Raw genomic sequence first — 25325 nt, 5'->3', positions numbered from 1 at the left:
TGTGATAATAAATGGGCTAGAGGGAGCCAGCAGGATCTCTGCTTGATGGCTAATATCTTTGGATAGTTTGGAAAACACTGTTTCTGCTCCCCTAGATGGGTGGAACCTCTGGTCTAGGCTTTAGCTTAATTTAATATGGCCAGAAGCAAATATCTCCTGAGATCATATTGTTATTACCCTAGGGAACTGATGGTTTCCTACTTTCACTTTTGCTGGCATTCTGGGATATATCTTCTCTGGCCATCTCCAGAAGTCAGAGTAGAACTTTTGAAGGGTTCCAAAGAGCTATAGAAAAACTGTGCTCAGTGTTTCAAGTAGTCCCTTCTGTTTTTAGAAACAGGTTTTCTGCTTTGTTTTCAAACTTCCAAGTTTATTTCTGAAATAAATGTTTATTCTTCCTACAGTATTCTGAAGGTTTTTATATAAGTGTTAATTTCTAAAACCGAAGTCATTTCTTGCCTTTAAAACTTCAGTGCTTCAGGTCAATTTAATAACATTGCTTGAAGGTTTTTTGGCCTTCAAAAGCTGTCAATTGCCTTTTCTTTGTTCTTTGAGAGCGTAAGTTTGCCCCATTCACAGAGCCTGAAGGTGATGTTAGAACCAGCATTTATTCAATCATTCAAGGTCTTCCCCCAACAATATTCAGTTTTTATTTTTGGTTTTTTGTGGTTTTTTTTTTTTTTTCCCAGACAGAGTCTGGCTCTGTTGCCCGGGCTAGAGTGAGTGCCGTGGCGTCAGCCTAGCTCACAGCAACCTCAAACTCCTGGGCTCAAGCGATCCTCCTGCCTCAGCCTCCCAAGTAGCTGGGACTACAGGCATGAGCCACCATGCCCAGCTAATTTTTCGATATATATTTTTAGCTGTCCATATAATTTCTTTCTATTTTTAGTAGAGACGGGGTCTCGCTCTTGCTCAGGCTGCTCTCGAACTCCTGAGCTCAAACGATCCGCCCGCCTCGGCCTCCCAGAGTGCTAGGATTACAGGCATTAGCCACCGCGCCCGGCCAACAATATCCAGTTTTATCTTCAAATTAGATCCTAGTGGTAATGAGACTTACTACCAGTACTATGTTACCCAATTCTGGATAACATGGGTAAAATTCCTGAAACGCTTATCAACATTTAATAGAGTAGTGATAATAAGTGATAATATAAGTTATGTTAACACCCATAGTTAAAGGGAAAAATGGATGTTGGATGTTTTGTACACTCTCACCGCAGCCCTCCTGGGGCTCAGTATACCTCCAGAGCTCCTGAAGGCCCGCCTTCATCTGTCTATCGAACTGCTCCACAAATCTTGCCTTTTCCCCTTCCTCCCACCCTCATACTCTCTCTTAACTGGTTATAATTTAGAACAGAAGGTGCTTTATGGTTTGTTATATTTATTGAATAGTTTTGTGTTTCTTGTTCCCTTAAAAAAATAGATGAGTGGAATGTTTTATATTTTCCTCTGCATTTTAGTTTTAAGTTTCCTTTTCCTATAGCTTCTGATTTCCTTGTCTCCTCTCTCTTCCTTCATCTTCCTCTCCCTCCTTCACTGATTCTGGAGAGAAAATAGGCTTTCCATTTCTAATTACATAGTTGGTTTGAGTACCTGCTTCTTCTCTTGGGATATTGTAAAATTCTATTCCTTAGTTTGAAAATGAAGAGCTCTAAAATATACACCGATGAATTTACATTCCATTTTCTAAGAACTCTGAGTATTTAAAAGGCTTTTTGGACATACAGGACAAGGCTAGATATGCCTGACTTGTGTACCCCAGATCATTGCTATGTAGCTTACATTCTCTCTCACTTTGTCATAATTCTCAATGAATTCAAACTGTATCTTTGTTCTTAGAAATCTCTTTTCTTACATTGAATGTTTTCCTTTCTTCTAAAGATAAGGAAGCCCCTTTGAAACACTGCTAGCGTGGGTTAGAACTGACACCTACCTTGTAGGCTAACCGAATTATAGCTTGCTTTTCCCTGATGAAGTTATCATATTTCAGGGACATTGTTTTGCTTGTGGGTTTTTATTGTCCCAGTTTCAATTTTGACTTCAGGTTAGTGACTGTATTCCAGTTGGACTATTCCTTGGTATTTTTTCTTTGTCTTTATACTTACAGGGATCTTTTGTTTGTCCTGTATCTCTCTTCCAAGCTTGGCCACGGATTTTAGTTTATTCACTTATGTATAAATATTAAACAAGATAAGTTAGACAAAAATGTGCTTGAAGACATTTCAGCCCTGCTCCCACCCTCCCACCCTCTAGCTCATTTTTTTGTGTAGAGTCGCAGATGGTTGCTTTATCTCAGATGTTTAGATTTGGAGGACATTCCTTTGCACTTTGCTTGATGGACACAAAGAAATGGAAGCTTTGAGTCAATCTTGACTACCAAAATGGTAGCACCAAGTAACAGATAACATTAGGTTCCTCTTCCTATTTTTTTCTAACTAGTCATCCCAACTCCTCTAAGCCAGAGAGTTTTAGGTATGAGATTGTGTGTTTTTTAAGAAAATATTATGGATAAAGACTAATGTTCTCAAGTCAGGAATAACAATTAGTACCATTCATTAATCAGGGGGCATGTTTTGACTTTGGGTCCTGGCTAGGAAATATAAACTGTGAAAGTCACACATATATATGAACCTCAGGCAAATTTATGACTTGTCAGCCTTTTAAGGTTAAATTCTTAACCCCAAATTGGGGCTGGCTTTATATGTGGAGTCCAGCACATTTCCCTGGGCCACTGAGCATACCCCTCCCCAGCCCTTTGCTTAACATCAGCTAATGGCCTAATGAGCAAGAAGGATTTCTGCCTCTTATCAGCTGCCTAAACAGCAACAGCCAGGCTGATATACAAAGTATAGGTCAAAACCTGAGTTCTTGAACCAAAAAACTACAAGGTCCGTTTAAAACTCTAGGTATGTGGTATCTCTATAGTCATCAATACCTGTCAGTAAAGGAGCTAGACACTTGAGTTCAAACAAATAGTAATAGTTATCAAAAGTATGAACAGTCTAATTAATTTTGCTAATAGGCCTTTCCTTCTTTGTTCAGTCCTATAAATAGCCTTCATATAGTCTTTAATGAGCTTTTAGTTTGTGCTTGGAGGTTGTTATGGTCATGCAGGAGTGTTTGATTATCAGATAGTGATAATGATGGAGGCAAGAAAATTTATATTTGACCCAGATTTTGGAAGGGTCTGCCAAATAAAGGTAAATAGATATCTACTACTACTTTTATTTCTTTTTAAACTGAGATTTTTGCCATGGAATGAGAGAAACCTTTGCACCTCCTCATATTGTGCTCAGACTTCTTAAGGAGAAATAGTCATTGCCTATTTCTTAGATCCACTTGGAATCCAGGCTCAGACTCACATAGAATAAATATTTTAGGGTATTCAGTGCCCATCATAATGAAAGCCCCTTGACTTTCATCTTTGGCATTTGCATTTTTTTCAAAAACAATAATGAAAACATTTTTTTTCAGATTATGTTGTGTTATTGAAAATCCTATTTACATAAACAGGTATTGTTGTGGCTTAGGGAAGAATGTGGGGTCCCATTCTTTAGCTCCTTGTATATCTTTGCTAAGGCTTGTCTAAATAGAAGTAATGATGCTTTAGTCTAAGCAGCTTTTCTCATTTAGGTAAGTGGAGTGGTTTGAAATTTCAGTTTACTAGATAATTGAGTCTCTTCTTAATTATTTCAGGCATCCAGGTTGTTCTCTTTATAGTAAAGACCCTAAAAATCTAGTAATCTCCTCAGGCATCCTTTTGGTAATAAAAACCTGTGCATTTTCAGGGGTTAATTTTCATGACAATTGTGTATCACCTCCCCACCCCGACCCTTGAAGAAATTCTACTATCTTTTAGGGCGTTGGTCTCCTCACAGTTGCAAAAGCACACTTTGAAAATATATAAGGATGTTGCTGGAATTACTGGATCTAGAGGAAATTTAAATGTATTCAGATTCATGCTCATTACACAACTTTAATTTAGAGTTTTTAATAGCCTTGTCATATTTCTTGGAAAATCATGTGCCTGACTTTGCCAGACTTGGTTTTCTGCCCTGAATGAAAAACTGAATTTCAGCAAAAGTATAGCCTAAGTATCCCCTATTCTATCCTTTTCTAAAAAAAAGAAAAAAAATTTAGAGGTCATCTGGTACAGAGTGAGGTGGGAAAAGCTAAAAAAAAAAAAAAAAAAAAAAAAGCCCAGGTCGCCTTCACATCTGCTAGTCATTCCCACTGGTGTGACTTCAATTCAGCAAGTTTTTATTGAGCACCTGTGGTGGGGGTGGTGCTAATAATCGTTAACATTTATTGAGCCAGGCGCTGTGCTAAGCCCTTTATGGGCAACATCCCACTTAATCCTCACAACAGCACTACCAGGTGGGTAGCATTATTTCCCCCATTTTACAGACGTGGAAACTGAGGCTTAAAGCAGTTTAGTGACTTAAGGTCAAATAGCTATGAAATGAATTAAACCCAGTTAGTCTGGCTTCAGAGCCATATTCTTAATCATTACTCTTGTGATGGGCTCAGCATTTCTGGGAATTACTCTTGAAACCAGTTGTGAGAACCCAGTATGTATGAATTGCTGGGGATCAAAGTCAAATACTCCACTCTCTCTGCTCTTGGTGGGGGAAACAGATGTGTAGACAGATGTGGACCAGGTGTGGAGGTGTGTCCATATCTGCTGAGGGGAAGGAGGAGGGCATGGGAAGACCAATGGCTTGAACCTGTGGGAATGCTGCATGCAGCAGCCTGGGGTCACGGGCATTTCTTTTCCTGTTTAGTGAAGGTCATCCTTTGAGTTGAACTTCCTCAGTGATTCTATCAACCCGTTACAATCATTGCCTCAGCCCACTGTGGCATCAGCTACCTTGAATCCAGCACTGCTTTGACAGGCATGGTCAGCACAGTTTGGGATAATTGGCCCCATAAATCCTGTGTCACCATTTCCCTTTATTTCAGTTCTCCCTAGGGGAAAAAAAAGATAAAAATTAAACGAGGCAGATATTCCTAAGCACATTGTTGTGGTCTCAAGAGCTGGTGGCTTTCTGAAGACAGATCATATAAGACGAGCATCCCACGGGGAGACCCTGGATCCAGGCTTAGTTCATTCAGCTTGATCTGGAGTCCTCCTGGCACTGCCTGTTAGAGCCCACACTGGGCTCTGGAGAGCTCTGCCTCTGAATCACCCACATCTTGATGGGAGGATGAAGTTAGTATCAGCAATTTTTTAGTTTTTCAGCAAAATCATGAGAGTGGAAGGGAAATCCCCAAATCATCTGATTGGATAATATATTTTTGTTATTCATAGCTCCTGAAGAAAGCAAGAAGGAAAAAAGTTATTACTGAGCATTGTTAAAAAGTCTTTTGTGTGTTGTGTTAATAACTTAGATTTTCCTTGATTTTAGAAAATATTTGGTTCATGGAAAAGTGAACTCACCAGTGTGTGTATGGGGGGGTGTTTTTGAGACAATGTGCTTTAGCTTCTAACCTCAATTTACCAAAAACTTATGTGTCTCTAAGTTTCTTATAGTTGTTCTGCAGTGGTTTGCTTGCCAACTCCCCTCCCGTGAACTTTTCTCCTCCATTAAATCTCTTCCACAGAAAGGGGTTGCCACCAAGTCTAGACTTCAATAATATGCAGAAGGGCCAATTAGTGAGGATTTTGATTCGTATTACATGAGGGTGGGAGGAGGAGGAGGAAAATCTGTCCTTCCCAGTCCTTCAGATCCTCGAGTTCTAACACAACAGTATGTTGAAGATGTATAAAATTACTGGAGCATTTACACAGCTATTCCCCAAGATGGCATAAATGCCACAGCACTAGAGCACGTCAGTGTAGACACTCAGATAAGCTGAAGAATGGGAAAAAGGAAATAACTTCTTTTCACTCAGGGATCAAGAGTGAGTGTTTGATTTTCCTTTGGTTGCATTTTGCTCAGGTGCAGTGTGTATGTTGTACTAACAAGGCAACTGACTCCCTTTTCCACAGGTTCTTATCATAGGGAAAGGGGAAAGATATAATAGAGGGCACAGATTATTTACAGTGGCTGAGAATGTAATTACAAGGTGCAATGGCTTGAAACTGAAATTTAGGTTAGCCATTAGAGCTGGGAGAAGCATCTTAACGGTAAGGGCAATTGGGCAACGGGAAGATTTGCCTGGGAGCTGGTTAAAAACCATCTCTAGAAATACTGAAGACTAGGGCAGGGGTAATGTGAAGAAAAACTCCTACCAAATTCAGGGTTGGGCTGGTGGCCCAGACTGATAGTCATCTTTCATTATTGCCCAGCTCCTTTTGTGATTATTTATTTAGTTGCTAATATCTTGAAACAATTTTTTTCATATATTCAAAATATGCCTAATTTGGTCAGCATAAAAAAACAGATGTTTTTGAACAATGAAAATGAGGTATTTAGACTGATCTGAGCACTCTTCTAATAAACTTTCTGGAATATGGGCCAACAACTGAGTCAATATGATTATATTTTTGCTTCTGCAAAGCTTCTTCCTTCTTATAATATGGGATTATTGCTGTTAAAGAAATAGTCAATGAGTTCTGTCAATATTACTTTCTCAGAGCTGACTCTACATAAAATTTGGGTTTGGTCCCCCTTTATCTTTTTCTTGATCTTTTTCTCCTTTTTGATACCTCCCCTAGACCCTGTCCAGGTGTCCTGACCTCTTTTCCTGTGATGGAGGAAAATCCCAAGTAAACTCTTTAGCCTTGAAGTATGAGGGCATTACTCAAGGAGTGTTGCACTTTAAGATAACAGCTGATGAAATGTCTTAACCAAGAGAGTAACTCACCCCTGATGAAACATTTAGACATTATTAGGCAGGTACATTTAGGTGGGGTAGAGGGGGGGAGAGGGTATATTAGTTTTCTAGGGCTGACATAACAAGTTATCTCAAATTGGTGGCTGAAAACAGCTGAAATTTATTCTCTCACGGTTTTAAAGGCCAGAAGTCCAAAATCAAGGTGCTAGTAGGGCTGTGTTCCCTCCAAAGGCTCTTGGAGAGAATCCTTCTTTGACTCTTTCAGCTTCTGGTGGCTCCATGTGTTCTTTGGTTTGTGGTTGTATCACTCCAATCTCTGCCTCTTCACATAGCCTTCTACTCTTTCTGTGTCTTTCCTCTGTGTGTCTCTAATAAGGACACTTGTCATTGGATTTAGGTCTACTTGGATAAGCCAGGATGACCTCATCCCCAGATCCCTAACTTAATTATATCTGTAAAGACCCCTTTTCCAAATCAGGTCACATTCACAGGTTCCAAGGGTTAGAACATGGACATATCTTTTTGGGGAACACAATTCAACCCACTATAGAGGAGAGCTATGTGGGGCCTCATGAATCATATCAATGTACCAGAGCTCTCTAAGGGGAACTTGTTTGAGGAAGCTTAAAGTCAGTTGTAAAATGTCAGTGTGCTTCCTGGGATGTGGGTGGCAACTGCTGTTAACTCATTGTTCAAATGGTTAAATTGAGGACCTGGGGAGTAAAATGACTTAGCCAGGTCACTCTGGATCAGAAGAATTCTGAAACAGAACAGGCTACCACATTATTCAGCATGGCCTTTATGTTTTACTTCATGACTCTTACTGGACTTTCTTTTCTGAAAAAAATATTTTTTCTAAACATGTTAGCCATGGGAAGGCAATTGTTGCTTATTATCTATCTGAAAAACCTTTTCACAGGATCTGTAGGATGGAGGTGATGGTGTTATTTCAATTTACTGAAGCTTTCTACCTAGTCTTTGTGGTTTGCTGAAATACCAACTACAAGGTGTTTTGGATGCCTAAAATATCTGTGAAACAAAAGACTGCCTTTTTAGGTTCAGGTATATGGAGTTTTAGATACAACTTGTATGCAAAGTGGTAAATATATAGTTGTCACAGATGAGATTCTCTGAAGAAATGCTATCATACTTGCTTATGACAGAAGGACCAGTTCTAACATTTATGGCTGTGGGAAATCTCTCTTCTGATACATTATCAGAGTGTACCAGTGACAACCATTAGTGAGTTAGAGTATGGCCTTTATGGAAACAGAGAGAGAGAGGAACCTTGGAGGTCATCAGATTCAGCCTCCTAACTAGTGCAGGAGTCCCATCTGTGGTATCTCTGATATTGCTACCAAAATTATGCTCGAAGACTTCAAGAGACAGGGAGCTTACTATGTTTAGGAAGCAGACTCTTATTGTTGACTAGTATTTGTTCATTAATTCAACAGGCATTTATTGAGTGTGTACTATGTACTGGGCACTATGCCATGTCAGAGAATACAGAGATGGGCAAGATATATAGTTCTTGCCCACAGAAACTTACAACTTAACAGTACAGATAAGAAATCTATTCCAATGGCTACAAAACATAGGTTGTAAAACACAGTGTTAGAGAGGTACAAAGTGTGCTGAAGATTCTGAGAGATGACAGCTCATGGGCTTTATTTGGAGGGGAGAGGAGAAAAAACATGAAAGACACCCTTGAGAGAGACCTTATGAATGAGAAGGTTTTAATAGCCGAAGGTAGGGGAAAAGCACTTTAGGGACAGAAATAACATGAACAAAACAGGGAAGCAGGAAATGGGGGCATGTGTTCGGGAAACATTAAATAAGAATTTAATTTAATTTTCACAACCACGTTGAGAGTAGGTATTATTGTCCCCATTCTATAGATAAGGAAGCTGAGGCTCAAAGATTAATTTGCCTAAGATGACACAGCTATTAAATGGCCAAATTGGGGTTCATACCCTGGTCTGTCTGATTGCAGAATTTTTCACTTTGCCACTGCATGCCATCCCATCAGGAATCTATCTGGCATTTGTTGATCTCTGGAGATACAGGGGCAAGTGGTTATTACTTGGGATGCAGCACTATAAAGGCCGAGCTGTTGGTCTTTGCCTTGGCCCCATATCCATTATCACATATATTCAAGTGCTATTGACAAAACCTTCCTGAAAGAGCAAAAGCAAGTCCTCTGCTTCTTTCATGTCCTCCCAATGCCAAGTCTAGAATGGGCTCAGTGAATTTTGATTGACCTATAATTGGGAAACTTAGACTCTCTAGTCCAATCTCTGAAGAAAACAGGCCCAGATTTGGGAAGGTACTTGGTTAAGTCACACAGCTGATTTGGTAGCAGAGCAGATAATATTTTAGCCTTGGTAGGGAAGAGCTTTTTTTCCCTCTGATGTGATTTCAAACATGGCAGAGGGGCCTAGCACTTAGATTGGGCCTAGGGTGTTGAAATTCTCAGCCATGCCTCAGGTCTGCATATTTAAAGATTGTATCTGAAAAATAAAAATTATACATCTCCTGAAAGACAGGATCTCAGCTACTTATCTGAGTAGAAAATTACTGAAGAAGTGACTAGGGGAGACAGAAAAATTACCTTAGTTTAGTCCCTCTGGCAGAATTCTAAACTAAAAGATTCTGCATCCCAACTCCAGAGTAGCTGGCATTGTTCTCCAATCCAATTTTCTTTTTATTAGGGAGTTCCCTCACCATCTAAGTAGTCAGTGTGTGTGTGTGTGTGTGTGTGTGTGTGTGTGTGAGAGAGAGAGAGAGAGAGAGAGAGAGAGAGAGAGAGAGAGAGAGAGAGAGAGAGAGAGAGAGGGAGGGAAAGAGAGAGAGAGGGAAAGAGAGAGAGACACAGGGAATACTGTTCTTCTAAAAGTTGCTCTGGTAGTATCAATTAATCTGACCCAGTTCTTTTAAAACTGAACTCTTGAAGTTCTGGCATTGCCTCCAAGTGAAAAAGGACAGCATCAAGCCCAAACCACAGTGGACCCCTTGAGATACAAAGATGAGTCATTCAAGGGTCTTTCCCTCAAGGAAGTTAAATCTAGTGGAGATAAAGCATGCATATATAATTATGATGCAAGTTAGAGAGTGTGAGATGTGTCTTTATAAAGGAAGGAGATTGCTATGGGGATTCGAAAGGACAGAAAGCTTTTGGAGTGCATCTCCTGCTCCCATGAACATCCTCTCCTGTGGGAATCCAATCCAAAGATAACTAGGATCCATCTTGTAGCAGAGTTCATCCTCCTCATCTGGCCCCTGCCACTCTCCACCATTTCCCTTTTTCTTCTCTCCTTGGCAGTGCTTGAACATGCCACCCACTTTCGCATTCCTGTACCCTTGTTCCATTTTCTCAGAGGTTTTTAGAGAAGTAGAATGACTTGATCAGATATATACTTTAGAAATATCTCTGGGGCTTGGGTAGAGGAGAGTATAGAGGCAGGAAGGCCAGTTTGGAGGCTGATGTAGTCATCCAAGTGAAAGGAGCTAAGGTGATGAGGCAGCGATGGAAAGGAGGAGAATACGAGAGACATTTAAAAAGCAGAATCAGTTGGATTTAGTGACATTTGCCTATAGCAGATGGGTGTGAGTGAGGTATCCAGAATGACTCAGAGGTTTCGAGTTAGTTTGGGAGTCATTTCCTACTCTGATCTGTGAACTCCAGGGCAGGGGCCATGTCCTGTTCATTATTGTATTCCTTGGGCTGGGCATAGTCCCTGGCACAAAGTAGGCATTCAGTAAATGTTGGATGAATGAATCGTTCACCACTTTGTCAGGGTGAATATAATAAGTGAATTTGTATTCCCAGAGCACATGTTGACTTCTGGTTGGGGATGTGGTCAAGAAAGAACCTCTTTGTGGGAGAGTGTAGTGATCTGGGGATTCAACTTTTACCGGGCATGAAATGATAGGCAGTTAATTGACAGTTGGCAGTAGAGATAAAGGTAATTCATTCTTTAATTCTCAGGCTTAGAGAATGGTTTATCTCCAGGGTTGCTTTAAACTCCCAGTACTCCAGTGTGGTAGCGACATTTTGGTCTGCATTTTACAGAGGCAGAGTCTATGGTGGCCCCAGGCATGGTCTTTGATTTAAAGTCTGAGCTCCTGATACCCAGGTGTGCCCTCTGCAAACTCATGTTCTTTCAGGCTAAATAACAGAAGGGTAACCTTCAGCCAGGTTCCCTAAGATGATTTCTTCCAACAGCAGTCATCACTTTCCCCACTGGTTTTAAATGCGGCCATTTCTTTCATCTGTATTCCTATCTTGATTAGTGAGAAATTAAATGAGCGTGTAGGATTTGATTTAGATAATGATTAATTAGGGGAAAAGGCATCCTTCTAATAGCAAGTCACTATTATATGCTAAGGAAATTAGTTAATATTTTTGGATGGCAAATTGACTTATCCTCTTTTTTAAAAAAAATACCTTTTAAAAATGCCTGATGTATTTTTTTTTTTTGGTTCATTAGTAGAGCAACCTGTGCTTAATCCTTTGGATAATTTTAATAGGCATCTATTATTTTCCTTACAAGTCATGAAGCAACCAGTTTTGGATATCATTAATTCCTTTGTTTAATATTACTTTAATGATGATATTACATTATTTTTAGCACAATGTACCTTTGTTAGCAAAAAAATTATCTGCCATTCATAAAGCAGACTTTGGCAATGAAATGTGTCAAATCATCATGTATATATGTATATATATAGAAAAGATTTCAATTTTCATTGTTACTGAGCCCTGACGATTCATTCTCTTCTGTTGCTGTTTGAATATGCTTTATTTGCTCTTAGAAAAGTGTAAGGATCAAGGTCTACATTAATATTTTTTCTATTCTTTAATGTGCTTTTTAATGTGATTTTGACAATTTATAGTCATTAGCTAAAATTGCAGTCTAGTAAAATAACCAACATATAGAACATAATAAAGGTAATTAGAGAATCGGAGGCCTGGAAGTGACCTTGAGGGGTTATTTAGTCCATTTCCCAATTTCAAGCTGTATGACTAATCTTTCTAAACAGCACTCCATCATATTATGCCTCTGCTTGAGCACCTCCACTGATCCATTATTGCCTATGGGTCAAGCCCACAGGCCTCTGCCTGCATTCAAGGCCCTTCAAATTCTCACCTGTCTTACCTGATAAGCTAACTATGCCCCAGATTCCAGCCTGTTTCTAGTCATGTTAGCCTCGCCCTACTAGTCCACTGGTGCCAAACACATTTAACCCTTTGGCCTCTCCAAATCCTTCTTATCCTTTATGGTCTAGCTCAAACCTCACCTCCCCGTGGAGGTCTTCTTTGACTCCTAGAGCCTCTGGTGAGCATTCTTATCTAGCAAATATTGTCTATATTGCATATTTTAATAATAAGCTTTTTTAGATATAATTTACAAACAAAAAAATGCACCCATTTTAAATGAAGAGCTTAATGAGATTTGTCAAATGTGTATACCCATATAACCATTACCCCAATTAAAATATAGACTATTTCCATCACCTCAGAAAATATACTGCATATTTTATCACATAACCATATACCAACTTTTACTGTTCTCTAGCTATTTTTCTGTGTGAAGGTATGATCTCTCAGCATCACTTATTTTTCATTTCTTAAATTTTAAGTAGCACATATGGGATATTTACTTTGTACCAAGAAGGCTAAGAGCTTCATGTGCATAATCTCACTTAATCCTTGCAATAACTCTATAAAGTAAATACTACTGATAGTCCCATTTTATAGATAAAGGCAAAAAGTCAGGTAGAAGTTGGGGCACAGCTAGCAACTGGTGGTGCTAGGACTAAATTGTAAGCAACTTGACCTGAGGAGCCATAAATGCCTTTGCTCTTCACTACCCACTAGTGCCTATGAGGATGTTGACCTGAGGAGCCATAAATGCCTTTGCTCTTCACTACCCACTAGTGCCTATGAGGATGTTGACCTCTGGGCCATTAATACTTACTGACTTGAAATAAAATCCAATAGAACTGACACATTTAAATAGCCCCATACACATTGTTGGCTTTTCTCTTCTGATTGTGGACAGAAGTCAGGCCTGGAATGGTGTATCCAAGTGCATGCAGTGAGCCTAGGACTTCATGGCAAAGAGGACCTGAAGTCCCAGTCTTAGGAGAGATGGCTAAGGGAAACCAGGAGCAGTCTGAAATCTCAGGTCTTTGAATGGAGCCAACAAAGAGCAAGGACTGGGCCCAGAGGAAAGAGTCTGTGATGGAGGTCAAGAAGGCCAAGCCACAGGTAATAAAACCTGAAGAGATCCCCTGACATAAGAATATGCCTCAGGAGAGAGCCTTCTGTGGATCATCTATGGTTATAGCCTCTGGGAGGGAAGGCAACTGGTAAGAGTGCCTAGTTTGGGTACACATGGGAATAATCCCTCAAAGAAAAAGCTTCCATAGCTCAAATATTCCTTTTCAGTTGTAGGACCCAGAACTGGACCCAATGTGCAAGCAAACATCGTCTTAAAATAATTAGAAATAAATTTCTTCATAGTTCCTTCACGTGAAACATCTATTTGTGTATCTTCAAGATATTTGGAAATTGATTTTTATGGTATTTTCTAATATTTTTCCAAGGTCAAAGTTAAGTGTACAGATGTAAACATTTCTGGGTCATCTGTCTCTACTCCCTCTTTTAATTTTTTAATTTATTTTTTAATTTTTTTTGAAATGTCAGCATATTATGGGGTACAAATGTTTAGGTTATATATATTGGCTTTGCCCCACTCGAGTCAGAGCTTCAAGTGTGTCCATCCCCCAGACGGTGCACACCACACCCATTAGGTGTGTATATAGCCATCCCCTCTTCCCCCTCCATCTGCCTGATACCCGATGAATGTTATTACTATATGTGCACTTAAGTGTTGATCAGTTAATACCAATTTGATGGTGAGTACATATGGTGCTTGTTTTTCCACTCTTGTGATACTTCACTTAGTAGAATGGGCTCTAGCTCTATCCAGGATAATACAAAAGGTGCTAGATCACCATTGTTTTTTGTGGCTGAGTAGTACTCCATGGCATACATATACCACATTTTATTAATCAACTCATGTATCGATGGGCACTTGGGTTGTTTCCACATCTTTGCAATTGTGAATTGTGCTGCTATAAACATTCAAATGCAGATGTGTTTTTTTATAGACTGTCTTTTGTTCCTTTGGGTAGATGCCCAGTAATGGGATTGCTGGATCAAATGGTAGTTCTACTTTTAGTTCTTTAAGAAATCTCCGTACTGTTTTCCATAGAGGTTGTACTCGTTTGCAGTCCCACCAGCAGTGTATGAGTTTTCCTATCTCTCCACATCCATGCCAACATTTGTTGTTTTCGGACTTTTTGATAAAGGCCATTCTCACTGGAGATAAGTAATATCTCATTGTGGTTTTGATTTGCACTTCCCTGATGATTAGAGATGTTGAGCATTTTTTCGTATGTTTGTTAGCCATTAGTCTATCTTCTTTTGAAAAGTTTCTGTTCATGTCCTTTGCCCACTTTTTGATAGGGTTGTTTGATTTTTTCTTGCTGATTTTCCTGAGTTCTAAATAGATTCTAGTTATCAGCCCTTTATCAGATGTGTAACATGCAAATATTTTCTCCCATTCTGTAGGTTGTCTGTTTGCTCTCGTGATAGTTTCCTTGGCTGTGTGGAAGCTGTTTAATTTGATCAGGTCCCATTTATTTATTTTTGTTGTTGCTGTGATTGCCTTTGGGGTCTTCTTCATAAATTCTTTGCCTAGGCAATGTCTATAAGAGTTTTTCCAACATTTTCTTCTAGAATTCTTATAGTTTTATGCCTTAGGTTTAAGTCTGTTTATCCACTGTGAGTTGATTTTTGTGAGAGGTGAAAGGTGTTGATCCTATTTCAGTCTTCTATGTGTGGCTATCCAATTTTCCCAGCACCATTTATTAAATAAGGATTCTTTTTCCCAGTGTATGTTTTTGTCCGCTTTGTCAAAGATTAGCTGGCTATATGAGGATGGTTTTATATCTGGGTTCTCAGTTCTGTTCCATTGGTCTGTCTCTGTTCTTGTGCCAGTACCATGCTGTTTTAGTTACTATAGCCTTGTAGTATAGCTTGAATTCTGGTAAACTGATGCCTCTCGATTTGTTCTTTTTGCTTAAGATTGCGTTTGCTGTACAGGGTCTTCTCTGATTCCATATGAAGTGTACAATTGTTTTTTATAGATCTGCAAAAAATGATGTTGGTATTTTAATAGGGATTGCATTGAATCTGTAGATTACTTTGGGTAGTATAGACATTCTAACAATGTTGATTTTGCTGACCCATGAGCATGGTATGGTATAGCTCAGTGGTAGAGCATTTCACTGCACTCCCTCTTTTTAGATACAGACAGACACAAAGTTCTTTGCTAGTGTTCTCAGTCTACAGCCCTCATTAATTCAACACTATGTGCACAGAGCTGAACGGGATCAACGGGGCATCCCAAAGGAAATGGGAGTCATTATCTGCTCTTCAGGGACTTATAGTCTAGGAGAGGAGATCATATAGTATGAAGGTACTTTTTAATCCTTCAAAATAAATGGGAGGCCGGGTGCGGTGGCGCACGCCTATAATCCTAGCACTCTGGGAGGCCGAGGTGGGCGGATCGTTTGAGCTCAGGAGTTCGAGACCAGCCTGAGCAAGAGCGAGACTCCATCTCTACTAAAGATAGAAAGAAATTATACGGACAGCTAAAAATATATATAGAAAAATTAGCCGGGCATGGTGGTGCATGCCTGCAGTCCCAGCTACTCGGGAGGCTGAGGCAGGAGGATTGCCTGAGCCCAGGAGTTTGAGGTTGCTGTGAGCAAGGCTGACGCCACGGCACTCTAGCCCGAGCAACAGAGTGAGACTCTGTCTCAAAATAAATAAATAAATAAATAAATAAATAAATAAATAAATAAATAAATAGGAACTAGCAGCCCTGAAATGACTTCAGTTAATTTTTTTTAGCATTTGGGAATGCAAGTTATTAAGCCCTAAAGAGCTGAACCTTTCTGGCTCATTTGAATAGTCAATTGCTAAGTTTTCTCCTTATCTCCATTCCAGGCTCTATTGCTTGTCTCTAGCCCCATTTTCCCAGCTGAATTCAATTTTTACCAAAAAAAAGTGAGCACCCCTCTTTGATGACTGTGGTCCATGATTACTTTTCCTCTCCATCTCATAAAGGGGCTATTTTCCTTTAACCTCCTTTTGTCCCTCATGTATTTAAAGACTGCTTTCCTATTTACTGTGTCTTTTGGAGGTTGCATCTTATTTCTTGAATTGACTTTCCTGCTTTTATTCATGTAAGTATGTACCAGTTCTCAGTTTACCTCCTTAGTCATTTGTTCTTGGTTTTACTTTTTATTCATTCCATTTGGTATTCAGTTCCCAGCGTAAGATTTTGTTTAGTTGATGAGAATTCCTTCTCAATTGTTTTACCATTTCTTTCTGTTTTCTGTGTTCTTTCTGTTTTGTTTCTTTCACTCACATGTCCATGCATTGAAATGGTTATATTTCATTATTGTCATTTCATTTAGGCATGTCTAACTCTCCTGGCCCTCTTTGTTCCTTATGCTGTCTTGTAATGGGTATTTTTTAAAAGCTGGTCTGTGAGTTATATGAAATTGACTTAAAACAAAATATTTTTCCCTTTGGCATATATTTCTCCCCTTTCTGCTTTGGAATTCTGAATTCTTAATCAGTTTATGGATGTTTTATTTCCTCAAATCTATAGCTAACTCTAGCCCCTAGATCAATTGTACCAGTTCATTGATTAACCAGGCAGTGATAACAGGGAGGCAGGGTAAATATTACGATACAGCCACTTATATTTGGATATAACATATACCTTTCTTCATGACATCTGACATGCTTTTCCAAAGGTTCTTATTTGAGGTTTTATTCCGTTAAAGGTTTTTGGCTAAACTGATTCTTAAGGTGGTGGTATTTTATAAAATGATGAGACTTGACCAACTCAGGGAAGGGGTGCACTATGTGAGCTCTAAGTTTCTTTATGAATTACCATATCAAAGGCAAAACAAACTGATGTCATGTCTTGGTAATTCAAAGAGTCATTCCTGGGCTTTTGTAGGTACATTGAGCAACAATTTGTTACCTTCTAATTCTGTGGTCCCCAGCTACTCGGCCATGGACTGGTACCAGTCTGTGGCCTGTTAGGAACCGGGCCTCACAGCAGGAGGTGAGTGGTGGGTGAGCAAGTGAAGCTTCATCTGTATTACAGCTGCTCCCCATCACTTGCATCACCATACAAGCTTCACCTCCTGTCAGATCACTGATGGCATTAGATTTTCATAGGAGCACGAACCCTACTGTAAACTGTGCAAACAAGGGATCTAGATTGCATGCTCATCATGAGAATTTAATGCCTGATGATCTGAGGTGGAGCTGAGGTGGTGCTAGTGCTGGGGAGCAGCTTCAAATACACATTATCATTAGCAGAGAGGTTTGACTGCACAATAAATGTAACGCACTTGAATCATCCCCAAACCACCCCCCCAACCGGTCTATGGAAAAATTGTCTTCCATGAAATGGGTCCCTAGTGCCAAAAAGGTTGGGGACTGCTGTTCTAATGTCTGAGCAACTCATAGCACTTCACAGATAAAATATCTGAGCCCTTTTATAACTCCCATCAGTGGGAATAGGAACAATGCGAATAGCTGCCCTGCCAAATAAATTCAACCTGAAAACTGGAAGTCATCACCAATGCAAATTTAAAAACACAAAGGATTTTATCTATAATCTATAATTATAAAATTAATTATAACAATTAATTTTATGAACTTGTTTAAATGGAGGTATTTTAAACACATACTACCTAGGCATCAGTTTACCAAAAAATTGAATAAAACCTTGCTAAATGAACAGGAACTTGGTATATGGAAGGTATCTGCTCTATAGGATTTTTCATATATACATGTGTGTCCCAGCCAACCTTGTTTAAATTTAGATTAGCTGCTCTTCCCCAAGGGGACTCTTTCACTTCTTGGTCCAGTAAACTGCATCAGTTCCTGCTCTTAGAATGGCATTACATTTTATAACCTCATGTAGAAAGAACACAGTGAGCTAGAACTAGCTCTGTTTTTTTTTCTTTTTCTGAAGATAATCATCAAACCTTTAAGCTTAGACCACATTTAAAATCACTTTAAGACTTGTATATGAGATTGACATTTATAGGAGATAAATCTGAACTCTGTTGTCTCCAGACCCCAAATTGTATTTTGACATTAAATATCACCTTTCCATCCAGTACTATAAATTGCAGTGCTGGATTAGGTTTGGTGATATGTATTATTTGTGCTCTCCTTTACTATTTTTGTCAGCAACCCCCTTGAGGAGGGTGAAGTGGAGAACTTGGATTCAATACCCTAGACTCCAACAGTGATGTCATGTGAGGCAAAACTTGGGTGAATTTTGTTCCTAAATTAGGAAAACTTGAACACATACATTAAGGACATCATCAACTGAAATTCTTAGGGAAATAAGATGCAATAAAAACAAATTTTCTAGTAACTTAAGGCTGACTAGTCTCCCCTCCTTTATTAAAAAATATTCTGTTGAAAAGCTGTCTAAAATGTCTGAATATGCTTTCTAGCCTTACTGCGGTTAAGACTTACTCAACCTTACTTTGCTGAGGACCTTATGAAACTTTGCAGGAGTTATCCTTCCCATATACACATTTTATCATCCTACCCATGTTGCTTTATGGTGCTCACTTACTGTGCACTAGGTATTTATCTTTGCTAATTTCTTTAGACAGTGAGATTCTTGGGGGTAAGGGCCAAATCACTCTTGTTCAAAGTTGTGCCTCCAACATGTGGCACAGTGCCCGGTACATAGAAGATATGTTAGACTGGGTCCTCTGAGAAGCAGATGCCAATTGGATTAGCATCTAATCCAATAAGGAATTAGATGTGCAGGGGATTTATTGGGAAAAACACTTATGGGAGGAAAGTGAGGAGGCTGGAAGAGCCATCAGACCATAGTGCAGATTGTACCCCTGTGGAGGAGAGAGGAAAGAAAGGAAGGCTGAGTAGGAAGAATCCTAGACTACAGTGCAGTTTTAAGAAAGTTTTGGAGGTTGATGAGGGGTCCTCAAGCCAAAGTCCCCTGTGAGCAAAGTCCTGTGTCACAGGACTTAGAATCTTTGCCGTGCTCAGTCATTGGCTGGGAGCAGTCCATAGGGACTGTGGCCTAGGCACAAAATGGTGATGAATTCAGAGGGCAGCAGTTGGGACCATTAGTCAATTATGGTTCCCCACAGTAGGAGATCTGAGATGCACATTTTCATGGTCACCATGGAAGGACTCAGCAAATGCTTATTGAAGAGAGAGTTTGAGTAACAGGAGTTGCAGGAAGGAAGGAGATTGGACTTCATATTAATTGAGCCCTAATATTTACTAATATTGGTAGAGGATATAAAATCATAAGATTCTCCCTCACCTCCCACACCTCTCCTCAAATGTTACCTTATGAAAGAAGCCTTCCCTCACTACCCTATATAAAATAGAATAGTCCCTGCAACCACTACATTCCATATCTCCCTTACTTAGCTTTTTAAAAATTAAAAAAATCAACAGCTTTATCAAGGTATAGTTGATACATAATAAACTGTACATATTTTAAGGTATAATTTGATGATTTTGACATATGTATACACTCATGGAACCATCACCACCATCAAAATAGTGAACATATCCATCACTCCCAAAAGTTTCCTTACTACCCTTTGTATACCTTTCCTCCCACGCCTCCGTGGCCTCCATATCCCCTAACAACCACGGAACTGTTTTCTGTCACTATAGATTAGTTTCCATTTTCTAGACATATAAATGGAACCATAGAGTGTGCACTTTTTTTGATCTGGCTTCTTTCACTTAGCATAACATTTTTGAGGTTCAGCCATGTGGTAGCATGTATCAATAGTTCATTTCTTTTTATGGCTAAATAGAATTCCAATGTATGTATACACAATTTGTTTTTCCTTCTTTCCTTTGTTTTATTTTCTCTATAGTACTTATCACCACTTGACATTACATTTATGCTTTTGTTTGTTGTCTCTCAGAATGTAAGCTCCATGAGGGTAGGGACTATGTTTTATATATTTTTTAAAAAATACTTTATATACCACAGTGCTTGGCATATACTAGGCACCAAATAAATATTTATTGAATGAGTTGTGTCTTGCTCCAGACCTTTAGTTAAAACTATGACAGTAACAACATAGCTTTGATATGATATTGATGTTTTTGATCATTTATCTGGAAAAGCAACATTGAGTTGGCCAGACATACATTTCATTTGGAAATCATAACTGGAATTTCGAAAATTGTTTCTTGGTTGTCTTTTCATTCATAAATTATAATCAGAAAAAATAAATTATAGGAGTGAAGATTGATCTTTTAACAGAAAAATTAAATATCAGTGTTCAATGATGTGTATTTGGTGCTATAAATTAGTTTATGCAGAATTTATGAGTCAAACCCAGGCAATTAATTCTAATGGTTATTCAAAAAGGATCAGTCATAAGGACAATCGTGAGGAAGCAAAGATTAGTTAAGATAAATGCTAATTTTGAGTAATGAAGATTTTACTGTATTTTAAAAGGTACATATTGTGCTATTTGCTGTGTGTGTGTGTGTGTGTGTGTGTGTGTGTGTGTGTGTGTGGAGAGAGAGAGAGAGAGAGAGAGAGAGAGAGAGAGAGAGAGAGAGAGAGAGAGACATTCTGCTTACTGAAACATGAAAACCTTGTTTGTTTCAGGATCAGATTTGCAAGTATGTCTCCCCAAGGGCCCAACATGCTGCTCAAGAAAGATGGAAGAAAAATACCAACTAACAGCACGATTGAACATGGAACAACTGCTCCAGTCTGCAAGTATGGAGCTCAAATTCTTAATTATTCACAATGCTGCGGTTTTCCAAGGTGAGTTCTGGGGATCATTTTAGATGTGCTGCTCAGTGGCATCATTATTTGGGTACTGGGCTTTCAAATGCTAAATATAATTTATAAATTATTATTCCAGCATTAGTGATTGATATAAAAAACGTCCCAGTGAGAGATTCTGGTTAAAGAAAAATAGTTTTTAGAGAACCTTCATTTCAATTTTTGGAAAGGTGGGTATTGTCAAAAATCATTGTCCAAGGACATTCTGTTTACCTGTATGTAAAGGTTATAAATCTCCATAGAAATAGTAGATAATATTTTCAGCTAGTCCATTAAGACTTGTTTGAAAAATGAAAAAGCTTTCCTTAAATACTGAGCCCAGTTTTCTCCAGGAATGAGTTAGATAGTTGTAGAACACACATAAACTCCTTCTGACCACTAGGACCATTTTAACATAGAAGGGAGGAACTGGCTTGTTGGCCTGACATTTTCCCATTTGTGTGAGTGGTTACCTTTCCTGTCTTTGTGAATCTCAGTTCTTACCATGCCTGTGTATATGACTGTGAAAGAAGCTGTTGAGGCATTGTCAGAATGCATAAGAAATTACATTTCTTCTTGCTAACTTGTAGGATTATCAAAGCAGGATGGGGAGTATCTTTCTCACTTCAAAGACCCAGCTAGCAAGATGATGATGGTGTTGGTAGCAATGATAGCAAACATGTATATAGTGCTACATACTAGACTCTCTTTTCAGTGCTTTACATGTATTAGTTCATTTAATTATCACATTATACCTATGGGTATAATGTGTATCTCCATTTTATGGATGAAAACCTAAGGCACAGAATGGTTAAATAACTTTCCCAAGGCCACACAACTAATAAATAAATGGTGAAGGCAGGATTTGAACCCAGGCAGCCTGGTTTTTAGAGTCTATGCTTTTCACTACCTCAGTGGACAGCCTCCTGTCACTGGGAAAATTAATTATGGATATATTGAGGCTTTCTTCTATACCGCCTGAAGCAGACAGAATTAGTGGCCTTTTTGTCACCCCAAAATGAGAGGATTGGTGTCAGATAGAAAAATAACACTTCTGACTACTTGACATTGTAAAGCTTTAGATTTATGGCACCTTTATAAGAATTAACCTCTTTGAACTGCAAGGTGGGTTGATTATAGCTTATTTTGTGTATTATAATGAAATTCTTAAAATTAGCTAAGAAAATTATTCAAATTAGCTAATAAAGCATACATTCACAACAGTTTCTTGGGTCAAAGCCTCAGGAGATGTAGGTTGATTATATGAAGTATAATATATAAGCCTGAAGTATTTGTTAACCTATTTATGCAGTCAGACTCTTGTGAAGAGTTTGTTGAGACTAACAATTTGGTGATAGAATGAATAATTTAGGCTGATTTTAAAAATACATGTACCATTCATGTACTTCTTAGATTGGTTTTGGAGTTGATCTGCTGGATGAAAGTGGGGTGATAAGAAGTGACGTGACATGAGAATTGGGTTGAAGCAGAGAGCTGACTCTTACTTTTTGGGGCATCAAGGTGCTTCTTTAGGATGGAGTGTTAATGATTTGTTTAATTTCCAGAATAACCAAGTTCACAAATGTTACCTTACAACCATTGTCTGGCTGGAGGAGGGTGGTATAGTGATCATAGTGGTATGCTCACATGCAGAGTAGCAGACGTGGCCGTCCATCTGAGGGCCCTGGGTGTCAAAATTTATATCTCTGTCCAGTCCTGTACTTTGCATACTGTGTTTTCTAGGTCTGGAACAACATGATACTAAGAGAGAAAAGAAGTTCTGGCAAGATTCTGAACGGATTAGCTTCCAGATACGGCTACTGTAACATGGAGACTGAACACTAGTTCTGTGAACAGAGGAGGGAAAGTGGAGGCAGCACCTACTAGTTTCTCTCTCTCTCTCTCTCTTTCTCTTTCTCTCTGTCACACACACACAAGTTTAATTTCTTTCTCAAATTGTGGGAACGGGAAGAAGGACAACCCTAGCAAAGGAACATGGAGACAGCTAAATGGTGTCTGAGCTTGTTGTTGCTGGTGTCCTCTGCCTTGTCACCATATACACTCATTCTTTATTTTGTTTTGCTCCCTTTTCTCATTCTTTTTCTGCCTCACTTTTAGAAAAAATAAACCCCATAAGAAAAAATAAACCATAGTCCCAGACATCAAGGCACTTATACCACATTTGGGGAGGGAGACACTGCTCCCAAATCCTTTCAGTAACAAACATTTGGAGAGACAAGGCTCAAAACCAGGGACCACTACAAAATGATGTATTATTAGTTGCTAAGAAAAAGAGAGCATCTACTTTGTTTTTTCTTATAATTATTTATTATTCCAATGAATTGAAATTGGAGGGCACAATTGTGTTTTTCCCTAAAATACATCCCCTCCCCAAGATTCTGATAGACCAAATTATTAAGAAAATTGTTTTAATACTTCATTCATATGAAATTTGATGTGGCAGCTTTTGTGAGCTATTATCTCCACCACGTGCAGTTGAAGAAAGCTCATCTTGATCTTGGCTAGATCCATAGTCTCTTTAGGATTCCTTCACTAGTCCACATTGTGGGTATTTAAGCAGTGAGTGCTTTCTGCAAATATGTGCACAGTTCTACAGGCAATCCTTACTGCCTCGATTTGGATTTTATGTCTTAAGTTTGCAGGAAGCCTTTGCCCTCATAAATAAGCCTGGGGCCTTTTGCTACAGTGGTTGGAGTGCTCTATTGCTAATGTTGTTTTGATAATGATTGAAGCATTAAAAAAGTTGTTCTTTATTTTCAATCTTTGCATTGCCTCGTTTCCCAAATTTAATTTACTTAGATGTGCTTAGTAAAATGGGGCAGCACAATCGTTTTTTGTTTCTGCTTAATTAATTCTTTTTGAAAAATTGCACTAAAAGTAGATTTTCCTTCCTCTTTCTCCTTTTCTTCTCCCCTACCTTATAATAATTATGATGCTAATAATAATAATAGTGAAGATTTATTAAGTGCCTACCATACAATGCTTGCTTTTTACATATTATCTCATTTAATTTTCCCAGAAGCCCTATGAGGTCTGTATCTCCATTTTACAGATGAGGAAACTCATTGATCTCATTGATGCCACAGCTTCTTTAGAGCCATCATGTGACATGGCTTTCCTTGTTCTTGGTGTGCTTGATATAAAACAAAATTAAGAAGTTGTAGGATTTGTGGTCCTTGTGAGGAAAAATGGGATAGAATTTTGAATTTTTCATCATATCTCTGCTACCACTACACCTTCAAGCCTTGAATTCTGTTTTCTTTGTAGAATTTCATTATGACTTTCCTTGTAATATCAGGAAATATTTGGGGTACGTCCAGGTCTTTTCTGTATGTTGGATGATTCTAGTCTTTCCCCAGGTGCCACTGCCATTGAGTGAGAACAGATTTCTAAGTGCAGCAATACTTTGCTTTTTCTGGAAGTTGCCTATCCTACAACTTGAACAGAAAGGAAAGGGAAAATAGTGGTTAAACAGAAAACATCTCTGCACACCTAAACCTCCACAGAGCTCCTGCTTGTATAGTCAGATATAGACTCATTTGAGAGCTCTTTTGGTCCTTGCTTCAAGCCTGCTACTATTCTAAATTTATGTGCCATCTTTACAAGCTTGATTTTCTGGCTTTCTAGTCAATAGTACATAAGCAGTTAAGTAGACGGTTTGTGGAAGACTGCTAAGGGGAGGTACATAGATGAGCAGCAAGAAGTTAGAATTGACAGTAAGGGTGAAGGACCTAAATGTAGACTCAAGATCTCACTAAATGTGGCAGGTGGGGGCATCTCATAGAGGCGTATATCCATACATGCCTCAGTAGCCTACTATATTATAGTAGGTCCCATAATTCATGTTCATAATGACAGTTGTGAGCCAGTAAGGAAAGATCAAATTATGTTCACTGTCCTTTTCTTAATATTTCCATTTAAATGGCTAAAAAGGATTTTTTTGGTGCTTAAGAGCAATGGAAGAAACACTAGACTTGGAGTCAGAAAATCTAAGTTTGAATTCTAGATCTGCACTTATGAGCTTTATTATTTGGGACAGCTATGTCGATTCTAATAGTCTCAGTTTTCTTATCTGTAAAATTGGGACAAAAATTAAAGTCCTGCTTATCTCATAAAGTAGAGATAGCATATGCAAAAGTATGCTTATGCTTACTTATACTTATGCTCTTAAAAACCATAAAACACTATATGAATGTATTATCCAGACAGCTCACTATTTCTCCCCAGGTGGTGCCAAATAAATGATTATCATTACAGACATTAACCTAGACAAGGCTGGAGTTCATGATGTATTTCAACAACTTTTGCCACATACAGATGATATATATACAAACAGCTCTAGAGCACAGATGAGAGAGTTAGGCAAAAGACCCTTTGAAAAGGGGGTTTATTTTTTGCACTCTTGGATGTGAAGCTGTGTTGTTTGAAATGTCAATACCACCAGGGGCAATCCTTTTTTCAACTTCCCGAAGTTTCTCTTCTGGCCTGTATCTGGTATATTTCACATATGAGCAGGCGGCTAGATCAGGAAGGGTTTGTTGTGTTCAGGCCATATTATAA

At 38.8% G+C, this 25325-nt stretch overlaps 1 protein-coding gene across 1 annotated transcript in view; it reads left to right on the top strand.

Annotated features, from left to right (window-relative positions):
* The window catches only part of GPC3 (glypican 3), a 414862-nt gene that overhangs the window by 11961 nt on the left and 377576 nt on the right, over positions 1–25325 (top strand). Inside the window, exon 2 of the mRNA XM_045538900.1 lies at positions 20583–20744. Within this exon, the coding sequence (XP_045394856.1) occupies positions 20583–20744 (162 nt within the window). The remainder of the gene's footprint in view (positions 1–20582; positions 20745–25325) is intronic.

Source organism: Lemur catta, chromosome X, assembly GCF_020740605.2.
Source record: "Lemur catta isolate mLemCat1 chromosome X, mLemCat1.pri, whole genome shotgun sequence".
Taxonomy (NCBI): Eukaryota; Metazoa; Chordata; class Mammalia; order Primates; family Lemuridae; genus Lemur; species Lemur catta.
This window is presented reverse-complemented; position numbering and strand designations above follow the sequence as displayed.